The 26,752-nt window shown below is 42.4% G+C and overlaps 1 protein-coding gene and 1 long non-coding RNA gene across 4 annotated transcripts; one reads left to right on the top strand and one right to left on the bottom strand.

Moving 5' to 3' along the window:
• Nucleotides 1-207: 207 nt before the first annotated feature.
• On the top strand, nucleotides 208-16,467 carry LOC112652839 (uncharacterized). Its single transcript, XR_003131754.3, has 5 exons — nucleotides 208-367; nucleotides 2,009-2,156; nucleotides 4,391-4,557; nucleotides 12,855-12,894; nucleotides 16,328-16,467. It is a non-coding gene; the product is annotated as an uncharacterized LOC112652839 (long non-coding RNA).
• On the bottom strand, nucleotides 8,692-25,062 carry MSL3 (MSL complex subunit 3). Of its 3 annotated transcripts, none has more exons than XM_025436433.3 (13): nucleotides 24,878-25,038; nucleotides 23,511-23,593; nucleotides 23,017-23,112; nucleotides 22,462-22,562; nucleotides 21,819-21,904; nucleotides 21,016-21,138; nucleotides 20,065-20,225; nucleotides 19,120-19,278; nucleotides 17,170-17,432; nucleotides 16,394-16,503; nucleotides 12,204-12,303; nucleotides 11,673-11,757; nucleotides 8,692-9,499 (listed from the first exon to the last, which is right to left on the bottom strand). In XM_025436433.3, the coding sequence occupies exons 1-13, from the start codon at nucleotides 24,977-24,979 to the stop codon at nucleotides 9,400-9,402; spliced, it is 1,569 nt and encodes a 522-aa protein (XP_025292218.1). In that variant the 5' UTR covers nucleotides 24,980-25,038; the 3' UTR covers nucleotides 8,692-9,399. The 3 variants fall into 3 exon arrangements, with proteins under 3 accessions (XP_025292218.1, XP_048963371.1, XP_048963372.1); XM_049107414.1 differs by lacking the exon at nucleotides 24,878-25,038 and adding an exon at nucleotides 24,535-24,854; XM_049107415.1 differs by lacking the exon at nucleotides 11,673-11,757 and having other exon boundaries at nucleotides 24,878-25,062.
• Nucleotides 25,063-26,752: the final 1,690 nt, after the last annotated feature.

Raw genomic sequence — 26,752 nt, 5'->3', positions numbered from 1 at the left:
TGAAGATATTCTGAGCGTTAAAATGGACCTCTGAACAGCCACTGAAAAGTCACTCTGAAAACGTACAAACTGGGCTGGCACAGTTGTAACCTATTTGGAAACCTAGACCAGGTCGGCAAACTTGGTCCGTAAGGGGCCTGAGAATACACACTTTAGGCTTCGTGGGCCATACGGTCTCCATGGAGACCGCTCGATTTCCACCAGCACGTGGGACCCGCTGAATTCAAGAGTCCCGTGTAAACATCAGGAAAAGACAACGATGAGCTCATTAACAATCGTGGGGGAGAGAGCTTTCTAGAAGTATTTTCACACCTAAGCCGGTGCGAGCGTAAATCACAAGAACTCATCTGGAAAGCAAGTTGCAAAGGTATCTAGAACCTGAAACGCATTCCTACGTGTGGATGCCTGCGCTGGGCCCCGGGCCGTAGGGGGGAAGCCCACAGAGCCCCCCCCCCCCACTGCCCACCCCCGGGAGCGCGAGCCCCCCGCCCGATCGCCGCCCACCCACCTTGGGAGGGAGCGTGCAGCGGGGGGCCCGGGATCCGAGGAAAGCCGGCAACCCCCGGAACCTCTCCGTAAAATGTCCCTCAAGTGTACAAAATACGCTGGATAGTCCCCAAACCAGAGCCCTGATTCCACAGATCGTAAAGAACAGAACTAAAGAAACCAGCATCAGAGGTTCCATTTATTATCATTTCAAAGTCAGCTCTATGGCTCACTCGGGGCTTGAACTCACAAACCTGAGATTAAGAGTCGCGCGCTCTACCGACTGTTTTTTGTAGAGTGATTTCTGAGAGCGTGCAGACGTTTCCTTCATTCCTGTTCTCTTACTACTCACTTTCTTTTTTAAAAAATTTATTTATTGATGAGAGACACACAGAGGGAGAGAGAAAGAGAGGCAGAGACACAGGCAGAGGGAGAAGCAGGCTCCATGCAGGGAGTCAAATGTGGGACTCGATGTGGGACTCGATGTGGGACTCGATTCCGGGTCTCCAGGATCACACCCCGGGCTGAAGGTGGCGCTAAACCGCTGAGCCACCCGGGCTGCTCATCTCACTACTTATTTTCATCATGATTTGGTGATTGGCCTGGCTTGGAGGTTTGAGGACAAGGATGTAGTTTTTCAGTCGTTTTATTTCTCCTCATTTTTCTATGCAAGATGCCGGAGTGAGTATTATTCTTCTGCTAACCAGCAATTCTTATCTCCAGTTATAAACATTTTCAGCTCAGAGCAGCTGCGGTACTGAGCGCCTATAATGTAACCTGACATAAATGGAAACAGCTAGGGCAGCTCTCAGATATGGTCACGCACCCAAAGCACTAGGCTGATGTTGCCATCATCCTATTATGGTCAGCTGGTGTGGAATGAACTCGAAGGACAAAGGGCACACACAATCCCTTGAGAAGAACATTTATTATGCGGACGGGTTTCTTGTGTACTAATTCACTTTTGACAGGGGATGTGTAAAACCGAAGAACACTCAGCTATTTACTGCTTAAACAACAAGAATGATTCTCTCTCGTTTGCAGAGACACTATTGCTTGACCTAACCTTGCTCCTGCCGTGGTAGGTTTACCATCTCATGTCTTGGCATGTTAACATGCAGGTTTTTAGACTTGACCTCTCAGTCGAGAAAACCGAAAGAGAACCGGTTTGTCTTATTGAATGATGAACCTGAGGCCCCTCAGAAATTACTCCATGTGGTGCATTTGCTCCATTCAATGCAATTATTTGAAAAATCCCTTGGATGACCAAACAACTCCGTTCCGTAATGTCATTAATAGTTGCCCTGGAAATCAATCAGTGAGCAAAGTAGCAGACCTGTCACCTCCTACTCTGCTTTTTACCACTGTGAAGCTATGTATTTCTAATTTCTATGAGACCACCAACTTATCCCCAATCCTGCATAAAAACACAGGGCCGGGGAAGAGTGGGTAATATGAGATGAGATTACATGGAGAATGTTTCAGAGATTTCAAGTTTTCATCCAGTTTTTCTTCTTTTTAGCTCCCAGTGTTATAAATCTGTCCCACGAGAACAGCCCTGAAACTGAACACCCAGGAACTCTTATAAAGCCAGCTCCCTGTCCAACAGGGTAACTCTAGACTCTAGAAAATGTGAAAAAGGCTTGTGTCTGACCATCCAGCAATTCTGGGTATGTGACCTACAGAAAGACTAGCATTTGAATACAAGGACCTCTGTACAAGTGCTGGTCTTTGCAGCACTATTAGTAAAAGGGGAACTTGGAAGCAATCTGAACGTCCAACAATGGTAAAGAAATGCATACGGGGTATTATATCCATGTGATAGTCTTATACTGCAGTTAACAAGGTTAAATTAAATGTGTATATGTGTAAAAACACAAATTGATGTAGCTGTATATACACACGTTCCTGTTACGTGTACATGTATACATGGAAATATGCATCCATCTATATGTCAGGAACATGATGAAGAGTACCAGAAATTCCATGTGCATAATATGAGCCCACACTACACCAGACTCAGAGTGTTGTCACCTCTGGGAGAGGGGCTGGGGATTGAGATCCAGGAGCAAGAGAGGGAATTTTAGCCAAATCCAAAATGTTTTCTTTCTTTTTAAAGCAGTGGCTTGAAACAAATCTTACCAGATAATAATAGTTGTTAATTTTACAGGGAAAACATACTTTATATTCTCTGTAGTTTCTACGAACTAAATTTCTTACAAAATAAAACTCACGTAGTCCTAGTTGCAAAATCCCAAAGACATGTTGCTGTCTCTATCCATTTTCTTTCTTGTCAAACTGAGCAAGAGCAGAGGCAGGTACACGTTCCCTTGGTTAGCTGATGGCTTCTGCACATACCAGAATTTCAGCAGTTTCAGCTAAGGCAATGAGGTCTGAGCTGTTCCATAGAAGGATGCAAAACATCAACAGCACAAAGACATACTGTGCTGTTAGGTGTCGCTGCATAACAAAACACGGCGGCTTAAAACCGTTAAGTCTTCATCATCCCTCAACAATATAAGGGTCAACTGGGTGGTTCTGCTAACCTAGGCTGTTTGGCAGATTTGGGGTGGCTTGTCTATGCATCCGTAGTGGGCTCGTAGGTAGGCTGGGGGTTGGCTGGTCTGCAGTGGTTTCATTCACATGTGGGGCAGTTGGCTGGTAGGTGGCTGGGTGATGAGAATAACAAGACGACATGTCTCTTATCATCCAGCAGGTTAGCCCAGGGTTGGCTCACATCTCAGCAAGGTTCCAAGGGAGAGAAGGAAAGTGAAGCACTTCTGCCCTATTTTCTTGGCTAAATCAAGTCCCAAAGCCAGACTAATGCAGGTTTCATACTAAGCAGAACAGTTCCCTTGCTGCGATCTATTGAAAGTCAGCCCTGAGCACAAGAAAAATAAAAGCCAGACCAAAATCAAGGGGAAGGAAAATGGATCCTGACTCTTGATAAGAGAAACTAAAAATTCACATTTGAACTTGATGTAATGAGCACCGGGCGTTATATGCAACTGATGAATCACTAAATTCTACCCCTGAAACTAATAATACACTATTTGTTAACTAAATTGAATTAAAAAAATTTTTAAATCACCTTTGAAAGGTTACGAATAGGGACATGGGTGTGTGTGTGTGTGTGTGTGTGTGTGTGTGTGTGTATGTAAGATTTAGAAGCATTTTGTGTGCGAAGATTTAGAAGCATTTTTCAATCCATCTCCCACATCATGGCTTCCAAATTAACAAAGGGCTTGTGTGATTGGTTAAACTTTATGTGCTACAGAATATAAATGATAAGATGAACAGTCATATATCAAAAGAAAATTCACTAGGTTTCCCTCCAACAGAGCATTTTAGGTTTTCAGACTTCATTTTATGTACTGCCCAAACACACTTAAACAGCCTTCCTCGTCTAACACTGCTAGGTGTGTTTCTATACAGCTCACGAATCATCTCACCCAAAATCACTCTGTGGATAATAATTGACAACTAATAGATGCTGATGATCAGAAATTGTCTTAGAAGCCACCTTTACAATAGTGAACATTGAGCAGTAAATAGAATCAGCAGGCTGGTGTAATTCACCTTGTGCCAAAGCAGATCTGTAAAATGACTTATTAAATCATTCCACTGAAAGTTGTAAATCTGAGTGAGAAAAGTCCAAATCAATAGATAAACACAGTCGAAGACTTTACTACCTAGGATTGTTCATGACCTTCTGGAAGGATAAAGATTGATGTAAAGAAATCCCAGAACATGAAGACTTGTAAATACAAACTGGCTATGGTTTGTATTATTCTTAATTCATGCTATTTCTGCTGTCACTGACCTCTTCTGTTTATTAACCTTTTTTTTTTTTTTGCTTATTTTGCTTATTTTTTTTTCTTATTCCCTATGCCCTGCCCTGCAGAATTTGGGAGTCAAGGAGATTTGAAGATCTGTCAACTCCGTATCTGGTCACAAAGGAACTTGTATGAAGGTGCAGCACTGGGTTATCTGAACTCAGTGGAAGTGGAGTGAGAAAAGGACTACGTATTGCATGAAACAGCTTTTCAGTTCTCAAAATGCATTTTCATGGTATATTTCTCTTAAGTTGTAGGCATATCCAATCCCTGGATCTCTCTGTATCAACTGAGATATAATTCACATACTGTGAAATTCACCTTTTAAAAGCGTACAATTCAGTGGTTTTTAGTAAATTCACAGAGTAGTACATGACCACTACTAATTCCAGAATATTCTAGAAGACTTGAGACCTATTAGCAGCCAGTTCCAATTCCCTCCTGTCCCCATTCCCTAATGACCATTCATCTTATTTTCTATTTCCTGTCCTAATGGTTTGTATGGTTTCTACTCTGGACATTTCATAGAAATGGAATCATAGAATATGTGGCCTCTTGTGTCTGGCTTCTGGAACACTTCTGATGAGTGAAGGAACATATAAAACTGATGTTCCCAACTCCTGGGGTGCCCTTGCCCTTGCCCCACCTGCCTAGAGGCCAATATCAGCCTGGCAATCCATTTCCACAAAAGGTCAAGTACAAATCCATTTCCTCAAGCAGTAAGTGAATGGCTGACATTTTGACAGAGCTATCTTACAGAGCTGAAGGGCAGGCTTACTGCATGTCACCCAGCAGAAGTGCCCCAGTCCTTCATTTCTAAAGCAAACCTTTTGTTGCTTTTCTCTTCCTTTGCTCCTCAGAAATTGCCACCCTGAGTTCACAGCCGACTGTCTACCACCACATGAACACTTGATTATTCACCCACTGATATAGATTCTAGTCCTTCCTGTGGACAGAGATAACATGTACACTTTTTTAAAAAAAGATTTTATTTATTCATGAGACACACACACACACACACACAGAGAGAGAGAGAGAGAGAGACAGAGAGAGAGGCAGAGACACAGGCAGAGGGAGAAGCAGGCTCCATGCAGGGAGCCCAATGCGGGACTCGATCCCAGGTCCCTAGGATCACACCCTAGGCCGAAGGCAGGCACTAAACCGCTGAGCCACCCAGGGATCCCAACATGTACACTTTCAACACACGAAGCACATCAGCAACATGTATGATGTTACCATCCCAGTAGATGCTCCAGTCAATGTGCAGAGAGAAGACCTGCTAATAATTGCCCCATCCCATGCCTCGTGGACATTCACAGGGGACTTACATTCTGCTCATCAATCAGAAAAAAAGCTGAAGCAAAGAAATAGCCATTTACCAATTCACTTTGAGTTTAGGTGTATTCCAGGCAACACAGAGGCAGAAAGCAGCATTCTCTTTTTATTGGAATTGGGTAAAAACAACACAACTCAATTAACTTAAATACGCACTAATGATTTCTCTCAGACGAGCATCAGGAAGAATTTGGCACATGCATAAGACAAACAGAATTAGAACAAAAAGGTGTCTCTCCAATTGCATTGCTTGAAAAAAGATTTAATTGGTTTATTGAAGGATCTTATCGAATTGTGAAGTAAACACAATTTCCCCAAATTACTGCTTTTAATTTTAATCTGTTGAAACTGGGATCCCTGGGCGGCTCGGCGGTTTAGCGCCACCTTCAGCCCAGGGCGTGGTCCTGGAGACCCGGGATCGAGTCCCATGTCAGGCTCCTTGCACAGAGCCTGCTTCTCACTCTGCCTGTGTCTCTGCCCCCCCCCCCCCGTCTTTCATGAATAAATAAAATCTTAAAAAAAATCTGTTGAAACTCCCTTCCCCAATGCATATCAAGTCCTTTAGCATCGTATCTTGCCAGATTTTTCAACTAGCGAAAACTTAATAATCAAACCTACCTAAACGGACATCCATATATCAATTAAGAGTAGAATTATCCATTCTTTCTTGGACAACGGGACGGTTAATTTTGGAAAATGTTGTCACTTAGGGTTACATTATACTTCTTAAAATTAAGAACTAGTTTACATAACACACTTCCTTAATATAGGACTTAAGGAAGAATCAATCTTAAGAGCATTCCCTACCAAGGATCATGCCTTATTTGTCCTTATCTTTCCAATACTTTGTGGCACAGTTTGTAACACCACAGTAGGTGGTCATCAATAAATGTTCAGATAAACTTACTGTTGACAAGCTAAATATTAAAGGGCAGAGGCCACTGAGTTATTAAAACAATGGAAAAACAGGGTAACTGCACTTCCTCAAATGTTTAGAGTTGATAATAAAATCTAATGACAGATGTAGACTTTCATAAATTGATAGTTTAGGGACGCCCTGGGTGGCTCAGTGGTTGAGCATCTGCCTTTGGCTCAGGGCATGATCTTCGAGTCCCGGGATCGAGTCCCGCATGGAGCCTGCTTCTTCCTGTCTGCGTTTCTACCTCTCTCTGTGTCTCTCATGAATAAAAAAAAAATTAAAAAATAAATAGTTTAAAAAGTTTTATTTTTTTGTTTTTTAAAATATTTATTTATTCATGAGAGACACACACAGAGAGAGAGAGAGAGGCAGAGATGCAGGCAGAGGGAGAAGCAGGCTCCATGCAGGGAGTCCGATGTGGGACTCGATCCTGGGTCTCCAGGATCACGCCCTGGGCCAAAGGCAGCGCTAAACCACTGAGCCACCTGGGTTGCCCAAGTTTTTTATTGTAAGTAGACTCCATGCACATCCAACACAGGGCTTGAACTCACAACTCTGGAGATCAAGAGTCGCATGCTCTATCGACCGAGCCAGCCAGGTACATCAATAAATTTTTCTTTTGCTTTTTTTGTGTACACTGTACTAAGGAATGATTTATAAATCTACTTCTGTTCAGACAGAAGTGTTTTTCTTTTTTTTTGTTGTTCTCAAATGTTCTTTTCAAAGTCCTAGTACACGGACCTGATATACAAGATATTGAAATATTTTCAATATACTTTTAAATGACTTAAAAGGAAAACATTAACATGATGAATGTGATACTTACCTGCAAGGTTTGGCAGTTTAGGGATATAACAATTTAAAAATTAACAAAGGGAAGGTAACATATAATTTGTAGGAGGATGGTCTAGACATTTAAATCATATTTTTAACTGATGAATTATTTGAAAAATTATTAGTAATATACAAGAAAGGGACATTTGGTAGTTCTTTAAATCAACCTAAGCTGCAAATAATTAGCTTAAAGGAAGTTATGATTAGGAAATGCCTTGTGGGAAGAAAAGTTTTCATTATTAGAGAGTGAATAAATTGTAAATTCAAGGTATGCAACTATATAAATGTCCCCAGAGATAGTCTGTTCATTTCACTGGAGACATTAAACAAGGAGATTCTCGTAAAGGAATTTTTTTTTCTTTTCCAGGCCATGAAGAATTACTGATTAAACTTTTCCAGCAATTCAGAGCACACTGCAGGTGGACCAGATTAATTAAACAGGCACTGCATAAATCAAATGGAGATGAAACATAGTATGAACTCAGTGCTATTCTTGATTAGACACCAAAAACTTAAGTCTTACTTAGCTACTAACTGCACTAAGATCATGTCTACTCTGCTTTACAGGTTTTGAATCTTACCAGTCAGCATATACAGAAGTCTCTTTGATAGAACCATTGAACCACTTTGGATTTTTTTGAAAAAAAAAAAAAAATCCCCTGTGGCCTTTGTCATTCATGACCAATGGTCTCTGGAAGTTAAGGTCAGCTGAACTGAGCTCTAAAAAAAGGCAGATGCTATCTATGGTCAAGGCCTGCATGGTACTGAGATCCCTTTAACTATAACTGAGTTACAACTTTCTTAAATGTCTAGGCCATTCTCATAAAAATTATATGTTATCCTCCTTTTGTCAACTTTTAACCTGTTATTTTTCTAAACTGCCAAAACTTGCAGTTAGTATCACATTCATCATGTTCCTATTTTCCTTTTAAGCATCTTGGGGGAGAAAGGAGCACATGAGAGACAAAAATGAGGATCAGAAGGGTGACTTAGAGACCATCAGCTAGTAATAGTGGACGAGTGTAAATGTCTTGGCTTCAGACCACCTCAGAGGGCAGCAGCAAGATAGCAAAAAACTGCACCGACTCCCACTAGCCACCTTCTGGTCAAGCCACCAAGTGGGGCAATATGAAAGAGGGATAGAAAACAAAAGGCCTTAGCAAAAAAAAGGCATAAAAATTAAAACGAAATAAAACAAAAAAAAAAGTTATGAGTCAACAGATATTCTCACTGTTCCTCTGCAACAAAGAAACAGGACAAGGCCAGAGTGAAAACTCCTGGTTCTTTGCAACAAGATGGGCAATACTTTATTTAGATCACCAAAAATAAGGTTTTACAGAAAGGGAACCATAACATTACACAACAAAGTATAGCTGTAAAATCTCAAACAAGAGAGGCAACACTTTATTTAGATTACCAAAAATAAAATTTTGGAGAAAAGGAACTGTAACAAGCAAATGTGTGACTGCAAATTTTCTTTTGCCATCATTATCAGTTCCCTCTAAAATCTTTTGGGACTACTTTGCGATTTCTAAGCAAAACTAAAATTTGTTGGACAGAGTTGCTGAGCCTCATCACAAGAACGAAAACAATTTGGAAAACAATTTTGCTTAATGCTAACAAATAACTAAAAAAATGTGGTTATTGCTAACGAATAACTCCAACAGCTACTGAAACAGCCTGACCTACACATATTCTCATTAACGCTTCACCGTGAACACAGCTGTTCTTTTCCTGCTGTCACAGATGACATGAACGGTGGCAAGGGTCACATGCTGGAGGCCGTTCAGGCACCTAGGAAGTAAACCTTAACAGAAATAACTACAGTATGTAAGCAACTCAAACAAATGGGCCCACCTCGGTCAGAGCCCCCAGGGTGGGTGTCATGTCAGCTCTGTAAAGAAGGTCCACCATCTCCCTAAATATTCACTGGGAACCCTAGAGCACAAAGCTAGACAGAGAAGTTGTTCTTCCAGAACCACCAAAACTTCAATAAATCGCCCTGGGGTTCTTGGTGCTGTAGTGCGCTTCACAGGCAGCGACATAGGCAGACTCTGGGAAGAAGTCGTCATGGTATTCAGCCAAAAACCTGGGAAAAGAAGAAAACAGCCCGGATGATCCTTATAATGAGGACCAAACACCAGCAAGCAAGATTTTAACTGGCAACCACTCTAACATTTCACTCTTTTTTGGTATTTGAAAGAAAAAAATGAATATAATCTTGAGTTCTATATACTGATCACTTGCTTTGCGCATTTATGGCTTCTACCATTTATTAATTACCATTTCATCAGGATCTTTTCACTATCAAGTGTACAAATAAAAATAGAACCTAAATTCCACTAGGTGGCAGGCTTCATTATACAAACACTTGGTGCAAAAATGGGCTCTGAAGACTATTGCATTTTCCTGTTATAAAAACAAACTAGAACAAACTACAAACTCGGGGTTCCTGGGGGACCCAGTCGGTTAAGCATCTGCCTCCTTCTCAGGTCATGGATCGAGCCCCAAGTTGGGCTCCCAGCTCAGCAGGGAGCCTGCTTCTCCCTCGGCACTCTGCCACCATCCACCAACCCCCGCAAGCTCATGCTCTCTTTCAAATAAAAAAAATATTAAAAAAATATTTTTTTAAATAAAAAACCCTATAAACTCAACAAATGTCACTTGAGAAATTTCCAATACTTTCTACAGGCTAAGCTAAACCAAAATTGAATAGTATAAATAGTAAAGAGTATTTGGGTCCTAATTGGCCATTCCAAAAGGTGTTACAGTTTCAGCTTATAGTAGCAAAACTCGTAACAAGGCTGACTCATGTCAGATGATGGATGTTACTTTGAGGCCAGGTCATTCAAAAGTTCAGTTATGCAGATGCTATCCTGTATCTGAAGTGTCAAAGACCTCGCCACAGGGGGCTAAAATATTCTCACATGGGCCATATTAACCAGTAAGCTAATTAGTTTCATGGTTGTTCCCCCAGCCTCTTTCCACCTGTCCAAATTCCTAAAAATGTAAAGATAACCTAATACCTTCCTTTAGTAAAAACCGAGTAAAAGTTCATTCGAGAGCTAACTCTTTTTCTTCTTCCCATTGTGCCATTTTTAAGGTGATTATTGAGCCAATGATTCTCTAGTCAGTGTCTTTGGGTACATTTTCAAAACCAACTACTGTATTTGTAAATCTTTCCAAGTTAATCCTTAAAACTCAATTTTGTATTGTGCATACCTCAACATCAGCAGGCTCTCCTAATGCTAACTCACAGCTACTCTTCATATTTTATCGGCATTATCAGATTTTGGCCTACACAATCTTTATGCCAAATACAATTGTGCGTTTGAGGGGAGATTGGAAAGGAAGAGTATATTTTTCATATGTGTTTCTAATGAGTAATAAAGTCTAATTTCACTCATGGACACTTTACTCAAAATGTCTACATAAAAATAGCCCTTAAAAACTCCAAAAAACGATTTCCACACTGATAAATCCTACTTGATTAGCTCTTGCAGGTGGGAGCCTGACTCTAAGGAAAAGGTACCCCCCTAAAGAGAAGGAAAAGACAATATCGGGTAGATTGATGAGCTGAGTAAGGCAGGGTGATGAGCAGCCTTGAACACCAAGGAGAGGAAGTGGTCAATAGACACCTGGATGGGAGAGAGCTGGGCCACAAGCACAAGTGAGTCTGGGGTTCATAGCATGGTGCAAAGAGTAGGGGGCAGAGCCTCAGGGCAAATGATCCTAAGATTTAATAACTGGCTCTATCAGATGAAGGAAACAATACCTTTCTCTGAGTTTACAAACTGTCAGTGTGGACTACTGGTCATTTATCTTAACTCTAAACACAAAAATCCAACCTGTAAATGCTAATGTTTAGGTTAGTTTATGTACATGCAACAAAGAAAAGTCTAATACTTAAGGCACTTCTAAATAAGAAACGTAAAACTAAATTATTATCAATCTCAATCACTTCTGTAAAAAATTAATTTTTTATTCACATGGTTACTCAACTGGATTCTTCTAGTGACGTAAAAATTTTTTTTTACCTCTATACAAGAATATTCTTGACTCAGAAACCAGATAAGTTACAGAAAAAAAAAAAAACAGCTAAAAAACCCCAATGTTACGATTACGGTTAGAACCAGTCATACTTGGCTAATACTGCTACTATTTAAAATACCACAGAGCTAGCTTCCACATCTGTTATGGAGAAGTTCAGAAAAGTCATACATAAGGCAGCAGAGATAAGTTTTCACAAAAAATTAAAATACCTAAGAAAGAGATCAAAGTGCTTCAGTAAAGCCTTCAGATTCTTCTCAGAAAAGGACATCTTTCCAAGGATTTCTGGAAGTTTCACTGCATTAAAAATAAAACCCAAGCCACTTATTATCAGCAGACTCTGGCAATGAGCAGGACATACTGAGGGTCCTTGCTTATCCTATTCAAACTGAAATTAACATCTCCATTATAACCAAAAACTCTTACTGAATACAGTATAGTGGTACAAACACAATTTTTATGAAATTTAAGATTCATTCAAGTTCCTTTTAAGAGGTCATTCTTCAATGATTTTTCTTAGACTCTCAAAATTACCACAAGATGTGCATAAACTAACAAGGGTGCTAACATCAAAGTGGAGGGGTGCCTGGCTGTCTCAGTCAGAAAATTGTAGCTCTTGATCTCAGGGTTGTAAGTCTGAGTCCCTACACTGGGTGTAGAGAGTACTAAAAAAATTAATTAAAAAAACCCCAAAGTAGGGAGAGAAAAAAAGGAAGAAGAAAGCAGGGACCAGGATTTCTTACCAAACAATCGTAGCAAGTGTTGTGCCCCATAAATGTAAGAAGGTGGAGGTGGCTGGTCACCCGGGGGATAACTGTCGGGTACGAGTTTCCAGGAAAGGACCTGAGAAAAGCATGAATTGAATTTGTTATTATATCTTAACACTGTTACTGAGATATTTCAAAATTTGGAATCCCAGCAGAAATACACATGCTTTGAGGTTCTCAGTCTCAAATCGAGTGTCACATTCTCACTGTCCAGCTTCCTGTCCTTCTGTCAACTCAGGAGTTGTTTCACAGCTGGACCATAAAATAGGAGTAAACAGTAACGACAAACCAATGTAGAATTTCCAAAGCCACCTCTCTAACTTTCCCATGATCTCGGTATATAGGAGTATAAGGCATTATGGTGAAGAGAACCAAGCTACAAAATAAGTGCACTTAGAAAAAATACACAATGTCATGTATAGAACTACTATGTAAATACATAGAAAAACTACCAAGAAGTATATACCAAAATGTTAAATGTCCATTTCTTATTGGTGGAATTATGATTTGGCTGGTTTGGGAGGATAAAGGTATGTTTTCCATATAGATTATATATTAACATATATCTTATTGTTTCTTGCTATGATTTTTTCAAAACATTTTTGCCTTTTAAATCGATCATATGAGGATCCACCTTCCTTGGCGACATGGAGACACTTCTAATCACGTAAGTTGTAACAATAAACTGTATGTAGAGGAAAAAATATAGCTCTCCTTCAAAATAAACACAAGCTTATAAAAATAAAGTATGTGTGTAGGGGGAGGGAAGACTTAAAATTAGATTAAGGAAATATTTGATTTCCTAATTCTCAACAGCTATTACCTATAAATTATATGTAACTGTTCTGGTCATTTTGTCTCTTTTCCTTTATTGGAAATCACGCTAAATATATTAGAGAATGAAATAGGAAAAAGTAACTCAAACATGTTTTGAGTAATATTACCATTGTTTTAAGATTCTCTAATTTCCTGATATATTTGATTCACTCTGGAAACTAATCTAAACCATTGAATCAAATGAAAATAGACTTTAACCCTGGTAACGGATTTCTTTTCCTTCTTTCTCAATTTTAGAACTGTGGGTAGATTTTGGGCTTTTGTTAAAGTTGAGAGTTGTATTTAGAAGCCCTTTGATGAGCCTCCACAGAAATACTTCAGCAAATTATTGGACTATTTTACGGAGTTGCTGCTTTGCCTTTTGGGATCTGTCAAGTTTAGTCTGGAAATAGTAAGGCCAAAGGAAATCTTCTACAAGACAAAGCAGAAGGATGCCAAAACCACCCCAGAAAGGGATGATGTCCTCAATTAAACAAAATGAAATTGTAGAAGCTATTAAGTCTCACCATGGTTCTGTATGGCTCCATGCTGGAGGGCCAAGCTTCAGCCCTGCTTCAGCCCTGGCCTCACCCACCCTACCCGTCTGTGGTGTAGATTCTTGCGGGTAGGGATTTGGTTTCAACATCTTTATTCCATGCCCAGCACCTCAATCTGTGGTGTACACAACTGAAGCTTGGAAACTGTTTTGACACTGATATCTGAAGTTAATGTAGGGGAATCTGCAATCATTGGAACCATGAAACACAGATGTGTACAAAAGCAGGTCAATCGGATTTTTTTTTAAAGATTTTATTTATTCATGAAAGATACAGAGAGAGAGGCAGAGACACAGGCAGAGGGAGAAGCAGGCTCCCTCTGGGGAGCCTGATGTGAGACTTGATCTCAGGACTCCGGGATCACGACCTGAGCCAAAGGCAGATGCTCAACCACTGAGCCACCCAGGCACCCCCAAAGCAGGTCATTTGGCTAGTTAGCAGGCCAGTCTACCTCACTCACTCAACGCTGCATTTCAATGCAGTATATCACCTTCTATTTACCAAAGATAAATTTCATGGGGGAAAACAGGTTTCTAACAGAGGGATTATCAACTGGGGTGTGCAGACAACCACCTGTGAATCTCAATGAGAAATGTATGCATCCAGGCCCTACCCTGATGCAGTAAGTCAGTGAACAAAATTGGCAGTGTGTCTCAGGTGATTCAGATGCAGAGCTTTTACTAAAATACACTGAGACAGAGGCGCTCATGAAGGTGGAATTCAGTAAGTTCTCATAAGTCACTGTTAGAGCCTGTTGCACCCTCCAACCATTTACTAAAAACGCTATTCTACTAGAGCTTGCAGCTGTATCCTATAACCACTAGATGGTGGGCTCGCACTGCTGACCTGGGTGGGAATGGTTTTGCCCGAATATTCACGTGCCTTTTAAAAGAAACAGGACTCCCCTAGTAGTACCTGCAGGGTCTTGTCTGAAAAACAGGACATTAGGGACTGCTCCTGCTAGGAATTTCCTAACCTACCCTTTGTGTCATTATAAAACAAATTAAATTTTCTAGCTTTTCTATTACAGGTCAGCCAACTAAGACCTTCTGCCAAATACAGCCCAACCCCTTTGTGCTAAAAATGATTGTTATATTTTTAAATGGTTAAACAAAATCACATGAATAGGAATGCCTGGGTGGCTCAGTCAGTTAAGCATCTGCCTTCAGCTCAGGTCATGATCCTGGAGTCCTGGGATCAAGAGTCATGTCGGGTTCCCTGAGTCGGCCTCTCCCTCTGCTCCTTCTTTCTCTTTGTCTCTTAAATAAATTAAATAAATAAATAAATAAATAAATAAATAAAGTTAAAAAAAAATCCCATGAAAAATATTTCATTACGTGAAAATCATATGAAATTCAATTTACTAGTGCGCATGAATAAATTTTGGGAGCACACAGCCATACCCATTCATTTATGAGTGGTCTATACCTCTCTCATGCTACAGCAGAGCTGGATAATCTCAAAAAGAGACTATATGGTACACAACCCTGAAAATATTTACAATCTGCCCCTTTACAGGAAAAGTTTGCCAACCCTCATCATTAAATGTTGTCTCTCCCTCATATAGCCATCTCCCCTATGCACAGAAACAAGGAAATCCTACCTCTTAGGTGAGATTCACATAATATCCCAGCAGACTAAGTCATCTCCTGAACCTCGAAACACTCACTACCTACACATCAGTTAACTTAACTTAAAAATAGAATTTTCAGTTTTACTAAGGATTGTATTTATTTGGTTGAGAGAGAGAGAGAACGAGAGAGAACGAGCACACAAGCAAGGGGAGTGGCAGAGGGAGAGGAAGAAGCAGATTCCCCGCAGAGCAGGGACCTGCCCCCAACCCCAGATGTGGGGCTCCATCCCAAGGACCCTGGGATCATGACCTGAGTCAAACGCAGACACCCAACCAACTAAGCCCCCAAAACAGAATTTTTATTTATTTTTATTTTTTATTTTTAAAGATTTTATTTATTCATGAGAGACACAGAACGGCAAAGACACAGGCAGAGGGAGAAGCCGGCTCGCCATGGGGAGCCCAATGTGGGACTCAATCCCAGGACCCCAGGATCATGCCCTGAGCTGAAGGTAGACGCTCAACCACTGAGCCACTCAGGCATCTCAAAACAGAATTTTTAAATGAAAAGTTTCCCCACTTATTAAATGGAAACCTGGTGGCAAAGTTGTCCTAGAAAATCTGAGGTGATTTAGGTCAAGTGCCTGGCACAATGCTGACATGCTGTATGCCCTCAAAGGGATGGGTTACAACTATTACCATTAACAAGGAATTTTATTTTTTTAAATGGTTGAAAAAAACACCAAAAGAAAAACCATATTTCATATCATGAAAGTTATCGGATACTCAAATTTCAGTGTCCATAAAGTTTTATTGGAACACAGCATGTCCATTCATTTACCTCGTGCCTAAGGATGTTTTTGGAATTGAGTAGTCTTAAAGGAGACTATGTGGCCCACAAAGCCTATATTATTTATTCTCTGGACCTCTGCAGAACAAGTGTGCTGACCGCTGTTCCATAAAATGGAAACACTCATATATTTCAATACTTGTGCTCACTTTTAAAATGACCATAAGCAGAAGGCTGGAATCCTAATGATTTTCTCATTTTAGAAACCAAAACCAGTATTAAACATCATCACATGAAACATTTTGTTAATATCCACAGCAAGAGCAACATAGTGTTTCTAAGGAAACCTGATTTCTGCCCACAGGACTTAAGCAACCATAGAAGGAAGGACTCACTGGGGATGACCAGCAACACCAATGCTTTACCTCACCTCGTTTATTTCATTAGTTCTTCTGCCTTCGAAGCCAGCAAACACTGCACTCCCTTCCTTGCTAGGGGTCAGAGGAACAGGCGAGGATGATCTGCTATGCACAGGTGTCTCTTCAAAAGGAAAAGATGGTAATTATTCCCTTGTAAATCACATAGCAACTGACTTAAAGATGGCTAGAAGACAGTTACAAATAGCAGAAAAGTTATTAATCTTTAACAATAAGGCTTCTTATGCTAAAAGACAGTATCTGGATTATTTGGATAACAAAAAGGAAATAAGTACTGATACATGTTACAACATGATGAACCTTGAAAACCTTATGCTACATGAAAGAGGCCACAGGCAAAAGACCACTTACTGTGTAGTTCTACTGATAGGAACTGATGCCTAGAGGAGACAAATCCATAGGGACAAGAAGTAACTAGTGGTTGCCAAGCAAAGTGACAGGTTAGGGCTGGGGGAGGGAATGGGAAGCTCCTGCTACTGGACCCATGACACAGAACTAAACCAGCAGGTGCAGAGCATCCAACTGCAGAGCTGAAGGTGTGGTTACTGCTCTGTCTCCAGGCCACATGGAAAATGCTTGTGAGCCTCGGTTGGAGCCAAACTCCTAAGTGGATTTCACAAGCTCACTGGGTGAATCTGAGTATAACCATGCACTTGTCCCCAGTCCTGTCCCGGCCCCTTTTGTCAGCTGGATTCCTTTCAGGAAAGCGTTGGCTGGCACAGGCCAAGCACAAAGTGAATGGCTTTCTCGCACCTAAGAATGGACCTACTCTTTTCCAGGTGCAGGAAAAGCTTTGGCATGCTGGCGGACGTGTCCTGCTGCCGGCGCTTGGGCTGAGGCGAGGCACTGCTCTCTGACAGCCTGTCACAGTTGGCAGAGTGGCGTGTGGACCGCCTCAGAGACTGCAAGGCTTCTGGTTCAGCTTTGCGCCTTTTGGGGGTGGCTGGTTCACCTGTGGTGGGCTGACTCTCCGTGGACTGTGGTGTGGATGGATTCAACAAAGGTGGGCTTGGAGAGAGCTCCTCCTGGTTCCTACAGAAGAGAAGACAGCAGTACAGACACCTGGCCCACAGAACTTCTGCAAAACCTGGAGCAGTTCTTAAATGTCCTCCTTCAGACAGAACAGAAAATCCTCTTGACTCCAGGTTATAAACTTTTACTTTCAAACGTGTCAAAACAATGTTCCCTTAAGGAGTAGCCAGACATACTCAATCATTTAAATCCTCTTGATAACTCTGCAAGGCATGTTGGCATTAAAGACTGCGATACCCCTTTTGTATTTATTTTATAGCAATGGTTCTCAATTGGTAGTCACTTTGCTCTGCCAGGGGACAGTGGCACTATCTGGAGACAGTGCTGTTTTGGTTGTCACAACTGGCAAAGTACTACTGGCATCTAGTGCATAGAGGCCAGGGCTGCTGCTCAACAACCTACAATGCACAGGACAGCCCCACCACAAAGAATGATCTCGTTCAAAACACCAATAGGGCCAAGGTTGGGAAACTCTGGTCAGGAGAATAAGACTACAGTAGCTACACATGAGGTGAGTAGCATAGCATAACATTTAGAATTGTGCAATGCTGAGTTGTGCACCTGAAAGTAATGGAACACTTTATCAACTATACTTCGGTACATTTTTTTTTAATACAGAGAGTAAGGATACTATGTTATCTCACCACATTGTAACTACTCACAGACTAGAAAGAAAAGCCACAATCATCTAGCCAGCTTTGTGGAACAAACAGTCCACTCTGGAGGTTGGCAACGTTGAGGTTTGGAGTAGGGCATGGGGTTTATCAACAAAGGTCCCCAGTGAGTTGCACAGGCCACTCACATAGGGTAAAACCAATGGGACAGTCTGGCGGGCTGAAAAGAGATGATCATGAAGCAGACAGAGAACCAGGAGCAAGTAGCTGGGAAGGGAGATGGGGATGGAGGGGCAAGACGGCCAAAGCATGGCATGTAGCAAGCAGGAAGTTGTTAATATCCTCTCTTGGGGAGCAGAGTTAGCAGCAGCAGTGGCAGACAAAGGCAGATCGTAAAGTAGGCAAGAGCAGATGAAGAAGTGGAAATCATGATAACAGGCCACTCTCACAGGAAAAAATAGAGGAAGACAGGGAAGTAGCACATACAGGTGAAGGTATAGACTTCAGGTTGGATTTCTGCCCTCATGCCTCTGCCCTCATGCCTCAGCTAAACAATAGAGATTTGGGCATGCTTGGTGACAGGAAAAGAAACTAGTGACAAAGCAGAGCAAGAAAGGAACTAACCTTTGGTTGAAGGCAAAAGGTGGCCAGCCCTTCATGAACTTTCTAATTTAATAACTACCCAATGAGGCAGATGCTCTTTCCATTGTACAGAGGCAAAAGAAAGAGGCTCACAAGGCATCTCCGTGAGTCACACAACCAGTAAGTGAAGGAGCTACCTTCAAATCCACACCTTTTGCCCTCTTCTCAGCCTGTGCCTTCACATTTGTCTTTGGAAAGACAGGTTAGCTCCTCAAAATCCAACCAAATTCTCACACTGGAATCTTCACTTGGTAAAATCTTTCAGAGCCATGTGAAAGTGAATGACTTAGCTTACCCAGGAAAAAACTCCACTTTTCAATCTCTTCCTCCAAATCTGTTGGTCCCATAGCATTAGATGGAAACCTTCAAAGACAGAGTCAACTATTTGATTGCTGATATCTGACAGTTAAACTGCAGGCAGTCTAACTTACCTGTTAGTGTTTGTGGCACTTTCCTTAATGGGAAGAAAAAACTTGGATGAGGTGACCTTTTTATATTGAACTTGTTCATATGGATACAGTAAAACCAGTGGGAGCGTGTAATCAAAGGTTATTCTTAATCCATCCACCATCTCCTTACAAAGGTCAACGCTAGGAGAATAAAAGATTAGAGATGCAATAAATGCTTTCCAAAATGTCATAATGAAGTTGCACGTTTTCAATAAGGCAGAGTTTTAAACACTATACCTTGCCTCTACACGTAAAGAACACAGGGAGTTTGTAGATGCTGGCAACAAAAAATTAAATGGAAACATTGATCTATAATATAAAGTGAAAAAAGTGCACTAGTAACTTTAATTTACCACGCTGAACACAAATGAAAACGTTCAGTGCCACACGAGAAGCCCAAGCAGCCTTTGCTGAAGATGGACAGATCCCAATTACTGGGCACCAAAGGAGTCAGATCTGATGAACTACTCCCAATATTTGTTTTGAATCTAACAATCTACCTGTCTGACTCCAATCCAGCTGGGTCACATGCACAAGAAAGGCTATTAACACAATTATCCTGATTGAATAAAAACCTGTTTGTAAGCAAGCTTTGATAAAATTGGATTTGCCCATTCTGGTGCTTCTCAAGGACAAAGTTACCTCCCTGTACTGTATCACTGAAAAAAACTGGTCTTGGTGTTTAGGCAGTGCATACACTTAATATATCCAGACCAGATACCTAAATAGTTATTGAGCACTTTGAAAAAGGGACAATATTTTGATATTAAATTTGTTATTAAATGAATTATTTATAAGTTAATTGAGTAATACATTAAATGAATTCCATAGTACAGCAACAAGTGTGTCACCTATTCTAAATGGAAGTCATTTCTCTAATACACAAAGAGCCACTGAGACATCAATCCCTCCCACCCACCAACTCACTTCTTTTCTGCTGGGATATAATGCACATTCATATTGGCATGTGGCATAGCATGATGGTGACGAGGCCTTTCATTGGCTGAAAAGGCTGCATTGATAGCAAAATGCTTCACGTAGGACTCCAAAATAGTTATGATGTTGGTCTGGCATGGAAGTTTCACTAACTGTTAATAAAAATACAGACATTGGATGCATGCATTTCATTGTATAGACCATATAGTCCAAAGAACAGTGCTCTTAGCTACATAAATTTTTCAACTCTAAAGCCAATTCTGTTTGAAGAGAATCTTTTAAATAAATATGCTTTGAAGCTCTTTGATTGCTTTTACTAATCCTATCCCCATGAAGATCACAGTATACATTTTAAAAATAAGCAGTGAGTCACATCTTAATGATCAATTATGACCACCTGAGGAGACCATGTCCACAATCAGCCTCCATGACAGATCAATTACATCCTAATCTCTATTTTAAAATATTTATTTATTTATTTGAAAGAGAGAGAGAGAGGGAGAGAGAGGGAGTGAACATGTGGGTAGGAGCAGAAAAGGAAGAGGGAGAATCTTAAGCAGACTCCTCACTGAGTGCCGAGCCTGAAACGGGGCTGGATATCATGACCTGAGCTGAAATTCAAGCATTGGGACACTTAACAGACTGAGTCACCCAGGTGCCCTGTGTCTTAACCTCTCGAATGAAGCCCAGCCATAAGGAGTTTGATAAAGTGCCCCAGAGGATTCTAATGGACCGCCAAGGTTGGGAAAGACTATGCATGCCTTAATTCAGTCAGTGGCAGAGCATTATTGTCCGAGAACTCTAGAACCTGAACTCAGTACAAAACTTAAGACATGAATTTCATTCTTACAAGGCTCTCAATTGTTGGAGTCTGTGACTGTAAAATGTAGCTAAATGAAAGCTCTATTACAAATCTATGTCTTATGTATTCTCTCTGCATACCCGTTTTCTCCTGTTGATATAGTAACAATCATCCTCAAGCTTCTTTTTCAGAACTTCAGGGATTTCTATAGTTATTGTTCTTTCTTCCATTTCCCTTTTTGTGTGCAGCTCAGGTTCTTCCTTCTGCAACATCACAATTTCATTTTTAACTACTTGTAAGGGTAGAAAGGTCAATATCCAAAGGATACAGACTAACACATGAGAGCCTACTATGAGACAAGCCCAGTTAATCCTCAACAGTGAGGTCACATGTCCCACAGAAAAGTGCATTAAAGGCCAAAAGGTAACAAATTTTAGGGCACCAACCATGTTGCAAATGCTAATTTTGTTTCTCCTCCTTTTAAGTCTACAAATGAGATTTATATTAACTTTGAAGGCAGACAGAAGATGCCAGACTCTGATATACAAGATTTAAAAACCAATCACCATTATAAAAATAAAGCTCATGACATCAATGGAAAGAAGGAGAGAACTAGGATTTGTGAAAGTACTTTATGGGTAATAAGAGCCACCAAGACGTTAATATGAGAACTATATAAATCAGGGTTATTTTCCTTTATTTTTTTTTTTATTTTGGGGGGTTATTTTCCTTTATTTTTTTATTTTTATATTTATTTATTTATTTATTTATTTATTTATTTATTTATTTATTGTTATTTTCCTTTAAAGATCAAGTGCAACTTTACAATATATGGTCAAAAAATGCATTTTTACAAAATGATCTGCAACTGGAGAATTTTATCACATAATTTTACCACTAAATATATGCCAAAAACAGTGTTTTTACAATAGAAACTTTATACCACTTCCGGCTTTTCTTCAATATCACTTTCTTCACTTATTTCTTCATCCTTTTCTTCACTACTGTCATCAGAGGAACTGCTTATTGCTAGGGAAAACAAAAACTATCAGGTAAACCAGCATCATATACCTTCCTAATGTTTACAATTATAATTCTTTAAGGTAGAGCATGTGTCCCACTACTGGCAACAACTGTGGTCCTGCATATATTTTAAATGCTGAACACAAATACTGTACCTTTCAGAATAGCAATTTATTTTGAGAATTGTAACATCAATTTCCATGAAGGCAAAACCCACACAAGTTAATGATCTGAAAGCATTTAGTCACCTAGGATTCTATGGTTCTCTGTTGCCTTCATAACTGGGGCCAAGGCTTGGGAAGTGCCAAGAAGAAAACATGAGGAGTTAGTACAAATAAAGACACTGGCTGAAAAGGCAGTGGTCATGAGCAAGACTGCTGAGGTATTACAGTTGGCCCGATTGATACTTTGTCAAAAACAAAAGTTGCAAATGTTACATGTAACATTTTTGGTTTTTTTTTTCCCCTGTCTGTAATTGCAATGAATCCTCCCCCTCAATCTTGTGGTGTAAAAGGATTAGGTGAAAGTTGTTTTAGCCAGAGAAAATGAAGTCAAGCACTCACAGTTTTCATCATTTTCATCTTTTTCTTCAACAGGGAGGCTTTTTAAGACAGAGTCCACTCCAGGCAACCTGCAGCGCTTCTTCTTTCTTCCTGTGCTTCTCCTGAAAGAAAGTATGCACAACTAAAATAAATTTTGATGCTGACTGATCAGGATCTTGAAGTACAAACGACATACAACAACAGTGATGTCTAAGAACCTAAAAATCATTAAATCCTAGAACATAAATGTTAATTTCCACGTAAGAAGATTATACAGTAACTGCTCTAAAAATACAGCATTTAGAAAACAATTCTTCACTAACACTTTAAATATACAAAGTTAACAAGCCATGTTTGTCACATTTTTACTTTTATATTTTAAAAATTGTAAACAATAAGAGAGAAGACATTTTTTCTGAACTTGGGAGGTTTTTATTTTTATTTTTTTTATAAATTTATTTTTTATTGGTGTTCAATTTGCCAACATATAGAATAACACCCAGTGCTCATCCCGTCAAGTGCCCACAAGAGAGAAGACATTGAATAACATTCAGGTCATGATTTTTGTGTTCTTACAGGCGAGCTACAGCTTTTCTTGCCAATTTACGCTGTAATCTCCGATTTTCATCGGTGTCACGAAGGACATGATCTTCAGCTGCCCATCTATCCCAGCTAATAAAACAAAAAAAGGAAAAGGATGTAAGTAAAATTCAGTATTTTTGTTTAATATGAAACAAACTCTAAAAGCACCTCACAGGAACAGAAATGTCCCAGAAGTACTTATGTTTTAGAAAACTATGTAAACATTTTAAAATCACAAAAAGCAGATAAACTAAAAAGGAACTCATGCAGACACAGAAACAACCAGGGTTTCCAGACTTATTCATAGAGAATTCAAATATAATTGAATTAAAAGTAATGATTCTTCAAGAATAGGCAAGGTTTAATAAAAGAGCAGAAAGCAGGAAGTGAAGCTTTTTCTACAAGTGCTTCTAAAACTTAAATAAGTTTGCAATGTTCCTGTGCTGAAAGATGATTAATTTTCAATCCCGTGTAACAATTACACTCACCTTCTGTTCCAACCATTAAAATGGATCAGATATTCTGGGATCTTTCTGCCTTTTTCGTCTTTCCCAACAATAACATCGACAATCTGAAACCAGGAAATATTGTCCACAAATGACAGATCATACAGGAATATTGGAAGCCAGATCAGAAAAACTAGATCATAGATCTCTTTTTAAAGAAAAGAAAGCATTCTCTCCTTTTTTAGACTGAAAGCTGGGTTGAAACATTTTTCCTTTCAATTCCATTTTTTTCCCTGAGTGGATGCCTCAAAATAGGAAACATCCCTCCAACTGCCTCGGGATTGGTCTCTGATACAGAGACTGAGTTCAGCTTCCGAAGCCATTGGCCGACCGATTTGTCACTAACGAAAAGAGTCCAGGCCAGACACGAGAGCTGCAGCCCTGAGACCTCTGGGAGTTGTAGTCGCCCTAGCTCAACCGCGTCCGGGGCCAGGACGGCTGGCCGATCCTGCCACCCCTCCCAGCGGGGTCCCTTGAGGGAACATCTGGGGCAAACGATGGGGCGTGCCACCCCCAGGGAGGGTCGAGGCGGGGAAGGAGGTGGGACAGCAAACAGCCACAGGCTGCGGGAGCGGAGTCCAAAAACTTGCAAACCCCACACGCTCTGGGGTCCCCCTGAGGACAGAGTCGCCCAGAAGCATCTGGGGCCCCGGGGGTTCTATTCGTCATCCAGACCCCAGGAGCTATATTTTCGACTCAGTTACCCTCTACCTCCTGTCAGTCCCCGAAACTTGGATGGGCAACGGGCGCGACTCAGGGTTTGAAGACCTAAACGCTCCAAGGCCGCAGGGCCGAAAGCGCCGGCTCAACACTGCCCTCGGGTGGAAGGTCGCGGCCTCCGGGCGGCCTGGGCCCGGTGCGATTGGTGCCGCAGAGCAGTGACGTGGCCAGTCGACGGCCAGAACTCTGGCGCTGCCGCTGAGGACCTGGCCGCGGCGCTCAGGGCGTCGCTTGGCAGCCCCCGCGGCGGCGGGCCGCGCACCGCGGGGAGAGACTCGGCACGAACCGGCAAGCGGCCTCCAAGAGCGCAGCCCTCACTGGCGTCGCCCCCGCCAGGAGACGTCGCGGCCGCAACGTCGCCACACTGCCCGCGCCAACTTTCCGAGGGCGCGTGCGTGGCCCCGCAACCGGCGGAAACGGAAGCGCCCGCGCCCCGACTCCCCCGCGCGGCGTCCCGCGAGCGCCCCCTGCTGCACGCACGGCGCGGCGCGAGCCGAGGAGCCACCGGCATGGAGCGCCGGGCCCCGCCACTTCCCTGCTCCACGCCGCCGTCCGCACCCGCATCCGCAATCGCCGCCCGTCCCGGGGCCCCCCGCCCGCGCCGCCTCCCTGTCCCTCCGCGGCGGCACCTTGGCATCGTACAGCACCCGCGCCTTGGTGGGGTCAGGCTCGAAGCACAGCACTTTCTCCCCTGAGTGGAATTTAAATTTCATGCCCTCGCTCGCGCTCATTTGCTCATCGTGGCGGAGGGCGAGGCTCCGGGGCGGGCGGAGCGCGCGCGGTGGGGGAGGGGGGTGGGGGCGGGGAGGTGGCGCGCAGTGGCGGGGGTGGGGGGGAGGGATCGGGGAATGGCGGAGGCAGTGGCCGCCCCGCCCTCAGTCCCGCCTCGGCCCGCCCCGCGGAGTGGCCGGACCTCGGAGCCGCCGGGCGCGCGCGCCGGTCGCGCGCGTCTCCGCGAGTCCCCCGGGGCTCGGCCAAGGCCGCGGGCCGGGAAGGCGACCAGTGGCCGTGGGCTTCCTGCAGAAGGGCCCCTCCCGCGCCTGGGAAAGGTGCTGGCGCTGGCCGGCCCGGGGCTGGGACGCACCCGGAGAGCGCGGGTCTGCGGTGGCACCGGCGGCGGGGAGGCCTGCGACCGCCGCCCTCCCGCTGCCACTGGCCGCGCCGCCTAGGCCATCCTAGCACAGCTGCGCCAGGAGGACGTCGGGCTGGAGTCCGGTCTAGATGGCCGAAGGGTGGTGGGGAAATGACGAAGGCCCTGGGCACACCTGGGCTGGCACGGGCAGGGGGCAGGCCGGGAGCCCTCCAGTGACAGCGGCTGAGCCCTGGGAGTGAGGCCCATAGATCCTTAACCAGTCGTTAACCAGGTCGTTAACGTGTTAAGTCTCGGCTTCCAGTTTGGTGCTTCAGCCCCCAGCACTCAAGAGTTGCTCCCTCAAGCTCTGCTGCAACGCGCTGAAAACTCCCCTAAGGGGGAAAGTACTGTGAGACTGGTACTAGGACGTACCTGCGCCTTCCAGGGGCTCAGGAGGTTTTATGAACAAATGACAAGTGCTGGGAGACGCTTGAAGAGCAAACCTCCAAGACAGGAAAGAGGGTGCTGATTTTTTTTTTTTTTTTTTGCTTTCTTTTAGGGATACAAAGTATTTCAATAGTGCAGTGACTGGATTAACACTGGCCTAGAAACCAGCTTTTGAGGCTTCCATGTCATGAACTGCCAGTTCTCCACACTCTGGGCTCTTTTCTTGCCTCTGGAAATTAGAACTTGCCCTCCCCTTCATTGGGTTTCTTGGTATGCGTCCTTCACGTTTCAGCTTGAACAGTGCCAAGAGAAAAACCCCCAGACTTCGCTAAATGAATCACATGCCCCTCTCATATTCCTTCCCAGCCTTCTACTTACCTGTTTCTTGCATTTACTGTATGCTGCAGAAGGGGCTGTTCATTTGCAAAATGCTCTCTATAAGATGCTCAGTTCCTTGAAATTGGGAGGGCAGAACTGCGGGGAGTCTCATCTAGTTCATCACTGCATATTCCTTGCACACAATAAATGTTTCATGAGTGGATGAACAGATTACAGATTTAAGAACTAGAATCCCCAAAACTCCATGACCAATTGGATGTGATGGGGGAGAGGGAAGGAGAAATCTTGAGAGATGTCCAGGTTTTCTGGCATAATGAGTTGGGTGAGCGCTAGATCCATTGGCCAGAATAAGGGTCATGAGAGAGACAGGTTGGGGGAAGATGAACAGATAGTGAGCTTTGTCTATAATAATAATACAGTGGTGAAGCCAGATCTGGAGCTGTGATCCTTCACGTTGTGGTTTATCAGGAATGAGCTCTTGATGGTGATGTTCCCCATAAATAGCAGAGGGAGCTCTAGGGCACAAGAAATTACCTGTCCTGGCTAAACCACAACTGAGTATTAGCATTCTTATTTTTCTTGTTGGAGAACAGAGATTTCCTCTCCAGACTCTAACCTTGCAAGGCAAGACTTCAGATGCTTTCGT

This window comes from Canis lupus, chromosome X (assembly GCF_003254725.2).
Source record: "Canis lupus dingo isolate Sandy chromosome X, ASM325472v2, whole genome shotgun sequence".
Lineage (NCBI taxonomy): Eukaryota > Metazoa > Chordata > Mammalia > Carnivora > Canidae > Canis > Canis lupus.
Note: the sequence above shows the minus strand (reverse complement) of the source record. Positions and strands in the feature narration are given on the sequence as shown.

Excerpts from the sequence above, each read along its gene's own strand:
- MSL3 (XM_049107414.1), bottom strand. The coding sequence starts at position 24,759 with ATGCCGGTGGCTCCTCGGCTCGCGCCGCGCCGTGCGTGCAGCAGGGGG. Across the intron at positions 21,905-22,461 it reads AGATGAAAATGATGAAAACT|CAATAAGCAGTTCCTCTGAT; the intron begins GTGAGTGCTTGA and ends TGTTTTCCCTAG. Across the intron at positions 11,758-12,203 it reads ACACTTGCTACGATTGTTTG|TGAAACTTCCAGAAATCCTT; the intron begins GTAAGAAATCCT and ends TTTTTAATGCAG.